The 14,154-nt window shown below is 32.7% G+C and overlaps 1 protein-coding gene across 9 annotated transcripts in view; it reads left to right on the top strand.

Moving 5' to 3' along the window:
- The window catches only part of LOC123524173 (uncharacterized), a 51,466-nt gene extending 38,561 nt beyond the window's left edge, over positions 1-12,905 (top strand). For 6 of the 9 annotated variants that reach the window (XM_045302155.2, XM_045302157.2, XM_045302156.2 and 3 more), the window contains 3 exons: positions 8,371-8,520; positions 9,578-9,676; positions 10,252-10,862. In XM_045302155.2, the coding sequence (XP_045158090.2) occupies positions 8,371-8,520; positions 9,578-9,676; positions 10,252-10,385 (383 nt within the window). In that variant the 3' untranslated portion in view covers positions 10,386-10,862. Of the gene's footprint in view, positions 1-8,370; positions 8,521-9,577; positions 9,677-10,251; positions 10,863-12,176 lie in introns of those variants that run through there. The other 3 variants (XR_006681232.2, XM_045302158.2, XM_053539141.1) reach the window with 3 other exon arrangements.
- The last annotated feature ends 1,249 nt before the right edge of the window (positions 12,906-14,154 follow it).

The following is a 14,154-nucleotide window of genomic DNA, read 5'->3' as shown; positions in this document are numbered from 1 at the left end:
GCTTCGGGAGGCAATCTTATAGCAGAACATTTTATTTTTGGAATAGAAATCTTATTACCATATATAAGGAAACTTTTTAATAAAATAGATAGATCTGGTCACTTCCCATCAACTTGGACTCAGTTTAATAATAATTCCTTTGCAGAAAAAGGTAACACTGATAATCCTGATAATTAAAGAGGATTGCTCTTGTTAATATTTTTAGTAAAGGGTATATAAGTATATTGACTTCACGAATAACATTTTACTGTAATGCATTTAAAATAATCACCGAAGCAAAAGCTGGTTTTCGCTCTGGATACTCTACTATTGATAATGGTTTTGTTTTATATTCTATAATTAGTAAATACCTAAGTATGAAAAGTTGTATGTGGCCTTTGTTGACTTTAAAAGGGCATTTGACTCTGTGCATAGATCAAAATTATATACAGCATTGATTCAAAATTGTATATATGGTAATCTATTGAAATCAATTGTAAGTATTTATCATTCTGTAAAAGCATGTGTAAGAAGTAATGCATCATGTACCGCAACATTCGCTTGCCCCCTTGGTTTAAGACAAGGTTGTAAACTTAGTCCAATTTTTTTTTGTCTATTTATAAATGAGTTAGATAATGTAATCAGAAGTAGTGGAATTCGTGGCATACAACTTTTACCAAATGATGTTGAAATTTTGTTGTTGCTGTTTGCTGATGATGTGGCCCTAGTATCTGATACTGTTAATGGATTACAGAGGCAACTTAATGTCTTACATCAGTACTGTTTAGAGTAGAAATTAAAGGTTAATGTTGACAAAACTAAAATTGTTGTATTCAAAAATGGTGGTACTTCATCAAAAAATGAAAACTGGATGTATGATGGCCAGGCCATAGAAACTGTAAATGCTTTTTAACTAAAAGCATTTACAGTTTCTATGGCCTGTTGGTTTACATTTTACCTGCAGATTGTCATTGTATAAAATGTCTAAACATGTGGTACTTAAAGCAAAAAAAGTGTTCGATTTCCTTTTAAAGAGTATGTATAATTTGTTACCAATGTCGTATAAAACTTTCTTTAAGATTTTTAAGGCTAAGATATCTCCGGTTTTACTATACGGTTCAGAACTTTGGGGCTTAGAAGTCAGGGATTGTATAGAACGTGTTCATGTATATGCTTGTAAAAGGTATATGAATGCGCCATTGTATGCCTGCAATGCTGCTGTTTAGGTGGTTGTGCTAGATTTCCTATGTATATCTGGGCTTCAAAGAGATGTATAAAATTTTGGATTCGTTTTGTTAATATGCCTGAAGATAGATATGTAAAGAAATGTTACAATATGCTTAAACACTGGGACCATCTTGGTTATAAAAAACTGGGTTACTACATTGAGAAAAAATTTGTATAGTAATGGCTTTGGATATATATGGGAGAAACAAGCAATAGATAATCCAAATGTATTCTTAAAACAATATACAACAAGATTAAAAGATCAGTATCTACAGATTTGGAACGTCGAAATGGTTAACAATAAGAAACTGGTATTATATAAAGGGTTTAAGCAAAGATTTGTTTATGAAGATTACCTTGAACACATAGATATTGTTAAATTCCGACGTAGTATTGTATCTTTTAGAACATCATGTCATCAATTAATGATTGAAAAAGGTAGATATATGGGCTTTTAAAAAGAAACCCGTTTTTGCATTCATTTGGATCTGTATTGAGAACGAGTTTCATTTCCTGCTGAATGTCCACTTTAGAGATAATTCGCATAGATATATACTGATAAGTTTTGGCGTCTTCCAATATACACAAATTTAATGTTTTAATGTTTAGTTGAATTGTTTGTTTACTGCGTAATCTTTCACAGTTATATATTATGCCTGAAATTACGCTCTGAAATATATCGTAACTTTAAATTATAGGTATCAATGTAACCAGGCACAGTGTTTATTTATAATGTCATGTAATTTGTTATTGAGAACGGTTTCATTTCCTGCTGGAATGTCACTTTATGAGATTATCGCATAAGATATATACCTGATAAGTTTTGGCGTCTTCCAACTATACACAAATTTAATGTTTTAATGTTTAGTTAGAATTGTTTGTTACTGCGTAATCTTTCACAGTTTATATATTATGCCATGAAATTACGCTCTGAAATAATATCGTAACTTTAAATTATTAGGTATGCAATGTAACCAGGCACAGTGTTTATTTATAATGTCATGTAATTTTGTTTAGATGTAACATCTTGTCATCACTTACGTTTTGTTTAATTATTTAGTTATGTATTACCATATACTTTTACCTGAACATTTTGTCATGACAACATACACATATTTTATTATCTATGCTTGTCTTATACTAATAAACTTTGATAATGTGGCAGTTGAGTCCAATAAATCCAGGGATGTTCAAAGATAATCCGTCATAGATCTATTGTAAAACAAATATTAGATTAACCTGTATTGGAAAATAAACAGTGTCGATTGGATTTAGGTCAACTGCCACATTATCAAAGTTTATTAGTACTATTGTGTATGGGCCGATGGCCTTAAATGCAAAATAAATAAAGTAAATAAAATAAAGATATTTCATAACATCTTAAACATAATTACTAAAAACATACTGAGAAAAAGATGATGAAAAATAAAAACAAATCATAAAATACTTGTAATTCAGTCCTAGGTTTTATTGGTTTTTTTTTTATTGATATCAATGTTATTATTTTATTTTGACGTTCTAAACATTGATTCAGTATTTAAAACAAACCAAAACAATGCTTACACTGAAAATTTATTTTTAACAGCTTTTTAGTGGTTGGCAGGTATCTTTAAATGTAACATTTTCTTCTCCATCTTTCTTTACTTAGATGTTTCTGTCTTCGATATAGTACACACAATATTGAGCGGAGAAAAAAAAAACACAATAGCTATGTTAAAATTTTATAAAACTCTACTTATCCACTACTAACTAGATGGTAAAAATGCTGTGTTGGTTGGCTTATTACGTGCTATGTGTAACTTTTTTAATCACTGAAAATGATGTACATATAAGACTGGCAAAATGTAGATAAAAAAAGAGTAATAATGACAATTCAAGTGAGTTCATAATTCCATTTATGCATTGTATATGGCAACAAAGTAACACTGTTGTGATACAGTACCATCAAATCATCTTTGAAATGCTAAAAGGTTTACAAGGTCAACGGAGAGGTAGTATGTTAAGCCATGAAGAAACAAAAGTTCTTGAGACTTCTGTTTGATTGGTTTGACCCAAGGGTCTTCCATTTTCGAGTTCGAGTGATATTGGATTAAAAGGTCCTTGATCTGCAGGTACATTTTTTGAATTTAACCAAATATTAATTCAAAGAACCAAATATCAAGGATTTCAAGAAGAAAAATTTATATGTGGATTTCTAAAGTGAACACAAATTGTAAAATAATAACTTAAACGCAATCGCTGACTTTCATAAAGGCATCGTGACTCTTGAAATAATGAAGAGAACGTCTGTGAAAGTTAAGAAAGTGTTTACAACGCTTATGTATCAGTATTTTGACTTTTTGTCATTAATGCAAGTCATGGAATGGCCCAAATCATTACACTATTTTATCATTACTAGAAAACGCTATCCACATTGATTTACAGACTGTACCTTGTATGACACAAGTAAAGCATGCTATCCTGGGTTTGTTTACCTTGAATATGAAAAGAGTTAATTCTTTGATATTACCAGTATTAGAACAGATGCACCAGAGTGCACTTTGAATATACTGAAAATGATAAAATGTAGGGATAGTATTTCCAGAAGCACAGAGCACCTCAAAACAAAACCAGAGGAATGTATGGCAAAAACTAATTTTATTTAAAATGAAATATGAAAGGATGACTTTGTAACTCGATTTAAAAACTTTAGTACTTACAAAAGCAACCAGTACACATCAATACATTGAATTCTCATCCTGTCACCCTCTTTCATGCAAGAAAGGGATCCCATATAGCCAAGCAAAGCGATACAGGCGTCTCACTTCTAATGATGATTTGTTCACAAATAAATTGGAGAAATTGCGAACGTATTTCCAAAATCGTAATTATCCAAATCATATCCTTGATGATGCTTTAGCTAAAGCATCAGAATTGTCAACCAAAGAAGCCATGACCATTCACAGGCAGAACACAGATGATATTATCCCCTTTGTTTGCGTATACAACCCATCCCTACCAAACATTGGTCAGATCCTTAATAAATATTGGGGGCTTTTTGAACTATCTGAGAAAAGCAGTGTACGAAACCTGGTTAAATGCAAACCAATTATTGCTTACAAGCGACCTACAAATCTCAGTGATATCTTGGTTCACAGTAGCCTGGTGTCTTCGGATGTAAATGGTGGTGTTCTTAAATGTAATAAAATACGGTGTTCTCATTGCGTTAATATCACTGAATCTGCACAGTTTACAAGCTCTCAAACTTTAAAAACTTACGATGTTAAGAAAAATCTTAACTGCATGTCTGAAAATGTTATCTATTTAATCACATGCAAAAAGTGTAAGTTACAATATGTGGGACAAACACATCAGAAATGTTCACAAAAAAAGAACAGCCATAAATTTGATATTATACATTTTCCTGATACTCCTACAAATGTATCTGAACATTTCAATTTTGAAAATCGCTCTTTTAGTGATTTTTCTTTTATGCCAATCGACTTGGTAAAAAATGACTGGTTTAGGCCCTTGAAAGAGACTCGTTGGATTCATACATTGAATACAGCATGACCTCATGGCATAATATTATTTTAGTCTTTCATTTTATCATACATGATTCTTTCTAATGTATTTTTGCATATTAGTTAGTTTTCCTTGCCTGTTTTAATATTATTTTTGCTTTGCAATTTTTGCAGGGAAGAAGTATCTATTTTTGATCCTATACTATATGTGAATATTACGCCAAAATGGCTAACGTCATTTGACGTTGTCATTGACGTCTTACTTTCCTGTGACGTCATACTGTTTTGTTATTATACTCTGATGAAGTCCAATGGACGAAACATGTTAGTTTTGAAGTAAAAAGTATATTTCTGGAGTTAGTTCTTCACTTTAACTATTTAGTACTTACAGTTGGCATTTTAGGTACTTCTGCGTACTTTATACAAACTGGCAGCCATGAAACGCCTTTCATATTTCACTTTATTTTGACACTTTAAACTAAATATCCTTAAATCTAAGGGAAAGAAATACACAAAGTTGTGTTACTAATTTTGAAAGACAATTATTGTTTATAAATGCCTTTACCATACAACTGGTAGAAGATGCACAAATGGAGCCAATATTTGAAAATAATGCCCATGTTCCTATCATTGCAAGTGATACAGTTTAGTTGTATATGTATGCAATGCCGCATTTGTCTTATGTCAGGACGTGTTCACCCTCGATTTTCTTGCATCTTAGATGTTCCTCTAATCATTTCTACAGAAATTGTCTCTGGACCTCTCGTGCACACAGATACCCCCTCAGGGACTAGACTATAGTACATTGCTGTTTGTGAGGATATGGGCCGCCGTGGGGGAAAATATTGAGAAATATAAAGACCTATTCCACACTGTAGATTGAAGTAAGTTACCGAAAATTCCCATGTATCTTTTTCCGGGCACGCGGCTGAAAAAAGTTATGACGTCATAAATTTGGTGGCTTAACAGAAAATAAGAAATACAGAAAATGCATGAATGCTGAATAATTGCAGGTAACAACTTCCTACAAAGCGATGTTTTAGTTGTAATATTGATAATCTTAGTGAATGTTATGTTTATTCTAGCAGGTAAAAGCTTCTTTTTTTAAGAAAAAAAACAGAAGATGAAATGTATTATGCTTACAATGAAAACTATATCCTAATTGTCACGTAATGACTTAAGAAACGATATTAAGTCAACAAATTTCTATTTAATGGTGCAGCATGTTCTATTAAGAATAGAAAAAGTTTGATAATCTATCAAGTCTACCTCTAGTAACATGTTCATGTATATTTATATACATTGTACCTTGAGACAGTTCAGGCTAATGTGACAAAAATGCGATATCCATCGAAAAAAATCAGTTAAAAGTTACAGTCGAGAGAATGCTGTTACTTATGTATAAAGAGCTTGAAAACGTAAACTGTATTTAGACAATGTCTATTCTCTAATAATAATATATGAAAAGCGATTAATGTAAAGAATATATACTTCCCACTAAACCAAAATATACTGTATGACCCCTCAAGAAGAAACCGCAAGAATTATTTTCTCTGTATGTTATTGTTCCAGCAGACTTTATTGACAATAATGTCATCATCGATTGACGCCTACACTATATTTATTTTTGTGTAAGTTTATCGTACTAAACCCTTCACCTTTTGTCCTTCAACAGAATAGGATTTAGTTATTTATTTACTTTGTTGGGCTTTACGTTGCACTGACACAATTATAGGTCATATGGCGACTTTTCAGCTTTTGTGGTGGAGGAGAACCCCACCAACCTTCCACAAGCCAGCTTGATGTTTTGGAAATGTATTGGATTCCTAAATTTCATAAAGAATTATATAAGGTCATTGCATTGCTTATTGAACAAGTTTTACCACTCTGTATTTTTTTTTCAATCACATAACTTCATGTCTAACTGATATTAAACTCCGCGTGAAAAGGTTATGTATATAAAACCTCTGGAAAAACATTATGAAGTCAGTAGCAAATCTGGCGAAATCCAAGATAAGTATAATAATAAACAATTACAAGACTTCTCCAGTTAGTACATATTATTTTGTTTATTCCTATATACCAATTTACCACCTATTGTAATAAATGACAAACAAGCCGCTTTAATTAAAGCCACTTTTGTCTTGGAGAGTATTACATTTCGTGCACTTAATTTCAATAAAGTTTTTCTGCATGGCGAAGGGGCCTCCGTGGCCGAGATGTTAAGCTTGTTGTCTTTAAATCACTTGCCCCTCACCGATGTGGGTTCGAGCCTTCCTCGTGGCGTTGAATTCTTAATGTGAGAAAGCTATCCAGCTGGTTTTCGGAAGGTCAATGGTTATACACAGGTGCCTGCTCATGATGAAATAATGCGCGGAGGGGCACATTGGGGTCTTCCTCCACCATCAAAACTGGAAAGTCTCCATATGACCTATGATTATGTCGGTGCGACGTTAAACCTAACAAAATAAATAACTTTTGACGCAGTTTGTAAAACACTCTCCTTTCGTTTGGAAATCATTTGTGTCCGGAAAGGGCATGCAGTTTTCTGACAGGTAATTAGTATTTTGTTTGCAACTACTTGTGCCTAACTTTTTGCAGAGGATTTTAGAAATGTTCTAAATGCAATATATCAGTATAATTTTCATAATGATCGATCGTCATATTGATGACGTCATTTCCGGATCAAGTCGCGGTCGCCAGAAGAGATACATGTATATTGTTTTTGTCTTAGACCAAGGAATAATTTGGTACATGTGGGTATATTTCTCAGTTATTTTCGAGCGGGATTTCAAACGGCAGTGCACTACAATTATTAATTACTACTCTTAATGTTGACAGTAGTGTATTTATTCGAAGTTTTCCATACATGACTGACCATTTCAAGACTGGAATAAATGAAACGGGAATGTAATGTCAAATAGATTAGAAAACGCCAAAGCCAATACACATTGTATCACGATGTTTTATCCGTGAAAAAAACAATATTTTTTTTGTTTCCCTTTTATGAAAAAAATAACAGTTTTGCACCAGTCTCTACACACATTTTAAAATAGCAGTCAAAATGCTATGTTATAAGGCTATATAACAATAAAAGTAATTGGTCTTTGTTTCATATAAAATTCAGCAACTTCAGAACAATTTTGTTACAGTTTCTAGATTTTCACTCCGTCATAGACCTATTTCCACATAATATCCATGCATTTGCTTCAAGAAATCGAAAAAGGGGAGTTGAATAGTATGCAGTGAAATGCAAGTCAACTGAAGTCAGGTACCATTATATTGCCGCATTTCAGAAAGCGGTCTGCAGGATAAACACACTACTTTCGTTTTCAAGTAAACAACTCAAAAACATGCAAATATTAGCATGAAAAGTGTCCTATTTTATGTAAATTCATTCCACGAGTAAAATATGCCCACTTGGCTTCCTGTCTACGCGCAAATGCGCGAAAAATGAAAAATCAGGATCTATTTAATTAAGGACTTCTACACCATGGAAACACATTTTTGACCGGGTTACTGCAATATAACTATTAAGCTTGCTGATGCATATCAACTATGTCAAACGTATAGTGAAATATTGTTAAAGTATCATATCACGACAACTTACATCCCAAAAGGTAGATTAATGTAGTGTTTGACTGGGATACTCTTGTTTCAGGGAAGAAGGAAGGCCAGACACAACAAAAAGTGAAACATGAATCACATTCAGAGGAATCCGATGCTGATTGTGAAAATTTAACAGACCTGTTCTCATCTTCAATATGCGACAGAGAAAAATGTACTGAACTAGCAAACCAAGGACTTTCAGGTTAATAACAATTGGTCATAATTTAACATACGGCTTTTGTTTGCTTTTACTTTTAATTTCTGTTTAACATATACGCTACTTTTCCTAATCTTTTGCAAAAAAAAAGAAAAGAAAAATACATTTCTTTTAAGATTGAATCAAGTTTTGACCTGAAGGGATAAAGCATCAATTTCGCGGTCAGAATGATTTGGCAAAACCCAAACCCCTATTAGTTCTACAAAAAAAAAAACACGAATTCAAACTGTTTCAAGACAACAGATTTTGCTATATGTATTTATAATTTTTTTTTTTCCATTGAGCCAGCTTGGACGAGACAACATAGCCTTTTTCAGACAGAGATTTATGATGTTTCGTCTGCATGAAAGAATATTATTTATTTGCGCTTTTCGGTGAAATACTGAAATATATCAATGAAATTAAAATGATATTTTTACTATTAACAACTATTAATATTTTCAAACAGTGAAATTATCATTTTTATTTTTCTCTGGAACGAAACTACACTTGAATGCGAAATAATATAAATCATAAATAATCGGAAATACTTAGCAAATATTCTTCAGTAAAGATATAGATATATTTACATACAAGTTTATAGGATCATAAAGATAAACGTTCTATCGTAATATAATCTAAAGGAAACCTTAAATATCATATAACTTGTTGACAGCGTTTCAACATAGACATTTATGACGTCATAATACAATGCATGTGAATTTGCACGTGCAAAATGAATATATATTTTATTTAAAACCATTGACAACTCATAAAAAGAGAAAATTTGTTTCAGTGTAAGATCAAAATAAATTTCACCCATGAACACAAAAATCTAAATACTGCGCAAAAGTATTGCATATTGTGTTCGCTCTGTTAAATATATATTTCGATCTTACACAGAAGCAAACAGATATCCTCTATGTATTGTGTTGAAGTTTTATGAATTTGTTTATTCTTATGTTGCTTTTATATTTAGGTCATACTACTTATCAGTAGAGCATATGCATAGATATTTCTGAAAAAAAAAACTTATATTGAAACTTGTTTACATTGTATGTAGGAGGAATAAAGAAGACGGAACATTTAGAAACGAAACCAAATTCATTTTTAGGTGAGCTCCAATCAAAAATCAAGACTGGTCACATGGGCCTTGCAATAGGTAAGTGTATTTTCTGTGTCATATACCTTAGGATAATTTTATATAAAAGCAGAAATGTTTTTGTTTGCCCAGAAATGTATATATGTAAGTCGTTCAGACACTGCAGTATTCGTGGTAGCTATACGAGCGCCATATATAGATATTCCTGAAGAATCAGTACATGAAATGCAAAGTTATTTGAATAAAATTACACACATTAGTTTTACGGATCTTGTTTCAAATCGTAGATCAGAGTCTGAGGTAACAATATTTGCAACACATCTCATGCCGCTCGTTTGCATATGCTTAAGTGGTCCAAAGTGTTATTTCTCTTGTTCTCTTCCTTCTACAAATTCATTGAGTGCATGCGTATATCTTGTCTCACGTAATGAGATATGTTTCCACTGAATATTACTGAACAGATAACTATTGGCAGTGGTGACCGATAAAACTAAAATAATGTACTTCACTAAAACGTTAGGCTGATGATTAATCATAACAAACAGGCTAGTGTAACTAAACAATTTTTTACCTACAAATAGCTATATGAAAAGTGTTAAAATGATCTTATCGAAACTATTTGTTTTCATTTGGAGAACGTGGAAAATCTACAAAGGTACCAACTTCTACAACTTTTAGAAGACATTCAATGACATCTGTAACATCATCATTTCTGTCCATCCGAGAAGAAGATGATATATCTGACAATGTTCTCAGTCAGTACAAATGAAAGTTAGTATGTATGAAACTGACAACGATTCAAATAAGAAAACAAAAGAAGATAAGACAACTGGTTCAGAGAGTGAGGATCATCTGCAAAAGTGATATAAGGCAGTACGCACCGAGTGAAAATACGTCATCCTGATGTAAACACTTTTTTATAATGTTAGAAATGTATATATTTCTGATATACTCAAGTAAATAAATTTGCTCACGTACTATATGTCAGTGTACAGTGTACAAAATTGGAGATAGGTAAACACTGGTAATGACTGTCCAATTCTAGAAGCATAAACACAGTTATACGCTTACTACCTGATCTGTATCGGGTCGCACTCTGGACTTGAAAGGAAATCATCTTCATTGCTTTGTTTATCCAGGTATCCGATCGTGCCTTGAATTAAGAAATAATCTATAGCAAAACAGTGCTTTATCACTATTTATACACGATGAGCGGTTATACGTCGGGCGTAATAATTTCACGAGGGCGCAGGGACGACGTATGACCGCCCGAGTGTACAAACAGCGATAAAGCACTGTTTTACTATAAATTATTTCGATTCTAATATGTTCTTTATCTTAAAATTTATAAAAAATATAATAAAACTGTTTCTTCGCGCAAGCATGGCGCCAATAGTAGGCTTTTGTTTATACACGCCAGGGCCGGAAACGGTAATACGTTTTACGGCAGAGTTCAGTTCGGGCTAACATTATTGCGAATTATTCAGCAAAGCGAATAACTATATCAGTATTTGTGTAAATTAATCAACACATTTTTGCAATGTGACATTTCGTTTAAAACATGTTATTAAGTAAAATATTTCACGCTATTTCTTGATGCGTACATGGCGCTAAATATCACATTGACGTGACGTCAACATAACATCGTTGTGATGATTAAAGCATTCTTAGGCAAATTACAATAATACATAGAATACTACCTGCTGTCTTCTTTTTTCATATTCAATTAGGAGTTAGGTCCATGTTCCGGAGATAAAAGTTTGAACATCACCAAATCATAGAAAGAAAGTATTGTTTTACATGAAAATTAAACAACGTATAATATATGTATATTATTCTACAAAACCATTGTCAATTTATTCATATATGTATTGAATTCCGGAAAGGAGCTGCATGAAGGGTCAACATTTCTGGACAGTTCAGCGCCTTTAAAACTCACCCTTTTTAAAAAGCTGTTACATGTCTTCGTTTTGATGCATTTGCAACAATGTACCAGTGTTTAAACTAAACATAACTATGTAAAACATCGTTTTTTACAATTGTTTACATTTATTTCTTTACGAATGACATTCTTTTTAAAAGATGAGAGAGGGGGAAGAGGGGTGGGTGGGGAGCAACTCCTTTAGAATACTTTAAGTATCCAATTCTATGTAACAGAACAGTAAAACATGTATTGGACAGAAAAGTTGTTTGTCAAGATGTTGTTCGTTTACTAATAATTTCTGTTGTGTTGTGGAATACTGCTAAACCTTAAAAGATTTCAGCTGGATATAAATCTTTCAAATAAAACCGTCAATGTTTTCGTTTGCAAACAAAAAGTGCAAGAGTTAAGTGAATACAACCGCGACAGTTTTCACAAAGGCAAAGTCTTCCTATTTCCTATGATTAAAACAACTACAATTCAGTCACTGTGTCTTAAAACACATTACATTCTTTTCCGCACTGTGTATAGTGGGTTTGTGCAGAAATATTTGTAAATATGACTGTTATGTAAACATTAGGCATTAATTTAAAAGATTTATGAACATTTCAACCTTCTCCTGGTTAAAATTCATTTCAGATTAGAACGTTCTGTGGTTGGAAGCTAAAGACGTATGACTGATATAGATTTCTGATTAAGCCTAAGCTAGGGGACGCAGGAGGAACTGCAAATCTCGTCATCTCTCATAAAAAGACTCAAACCAAGTCTGCTATTATTTTGCTATTTTTAATTCTGTGCTTACTGTACAAAGTTTATTCTTATATATTTTCTTTACAGTTTTGAAACTTCATTCCTTATCAATTTTATATGCATTGTCTTTGTCCTTACCGAAATGATATATTTTTGAAATAACTTTCAGAACTCGACTGGACAGATTTAATAGTAAATGCGTGACAATAAATGTGACTTTTGTATATGTACGAGATTTGCTGCAAATGACGTTAAACAAAAAAGAATTGTACTGTAACTTATAATTTCATGTTTTGTATTTATACTGCATATACTTGCAACTTTCTTTGTGTTGTACGGGACAAATCGTCCAATTATCATTCGAATTATTGTCCTTGTACATAGCTTTTTGTCTACAGACACAAGCAAAATGTTTAAAAAAAGCTGTGGTCCCTTTTTTATTTCTGCACGAAACAGAGAAGTTTGAGCACTCATTTTCCTAGTAAGAATATTTCCTATCCAATTTAGTTGTTTTGTCGCTGGTAGAAAATATGCTAACGCACACATTTAACGTTAACATACATTTGTGAGAGAAGAATATGAACTTCAACTGTCTGTTGTAAAGTGTTTGAAAATAATAAAAATATGTTAATATTTATTTATCTGTCATTTTATTTTTATTATGGTATGAAATAAAAAAGTTAATTAACAAAGTTAAGTGTAACGAATTCAGTTGGACTCACATTGCCGAATTATATTATTCGCCTTGTCTATGGGTTAGTAAGCTGTGTACTCGTCCACAGACACTTGGGACTCTGCCAACTGTTAGCCAATATAGTTTAGCTTTGTAACAAGAACCGAGGTGACAATCATAAATTATGTTTATTACAATTTCAGCAGAAATTAAATGTGCACCTTTTACAATCAATGATCTTTGTACTACAAGCCTGTATAAATATTAAAAGGTGCTATAAGCCTGGCAAATACGAAATTGACACTCGGAACAGCCATTCTGGATTAAGCCTTCTCAGGTATCAACAATAATGAATTTAGACAAAGAAAACAGGTCCTCGTGTAGTTATCATCCGGTTCAATTAGGCTGAAATTTATCGATTTTAGTAAGCGGCTGTCAGTGAACTGTTTCTGATAAATTAATGGTATAAACTTCTGCCGAAGGGAGCACTGGGAGTAATGCGACCCGAATAATTACCGGTACAGCTTCAATATTCGTCAGAAAGGTCTGGAAATCATTTGACATATGTATTATGGGATCTGCCAAACAAAATTAGATTGATCAATGCATGTCAACGTTATGGCCTAAGATCTGAAATGACATGTGACCCATAATTGTAAACTTGACCTTTAGGATACGGGCCTAAAGTTTGAGTGAGACACTGCATGTAAAAGTTATGACACGAAAGGGAGGGTCAAAAAATGACATCTGACCCCTAAGTGTGACTTTGGCCTTTGAGGTAGAAACCTAAGGTTTGCGCACGACACTACGTCTAACGGAGGTGGCATTTATGCCAAATAAAAATATTGCCCCATGATACTTATAAAAGTTATGACCCGGACAAGCTCAAAAATGAACTTTGACCCTAAGTGTGACCATGACCTTTAAGATAGGAACCTAGTGTTTGCGTGCGACACTTATTAAGGTTAACATCCTTGCCAAATTTGAACAAGTTTACTCCACGCCTGTAAAAGTTTTTTTTTCTGGACAACAAAATCTGAACGGACTCACTAACACACCAACTAACGCATATACACCGAACATGCATTTGAACGACTATGTCCTCACTCTCTGCAAGTAACCGCTACAAAAATAGTGTAGAAATTCTTTTGGAAAAACATTACTGTAGTTCTAAGGGGTAAAAGTATTATAATA

Source organism: Mercenaria mercenaria, chromosome 3 (genome assembly GCF_021730395.1).
Source record: "Mercenaria mercenaria strain notata chromosome 3, MADL_Memer_1, whole genome shotgun sequence".
Lineage (NCBI taxonomy): Eukaryota > Metazoa > Mollusca > Bivalvia > Venerida > Veneridae > Mercenaria > Mercenaria mercenaria.
The sequence above is the reverse complement of the archived record's forward strand: the minus strand, read 5'-3'. Positions and strand labels throughout refer to the sequence as shown.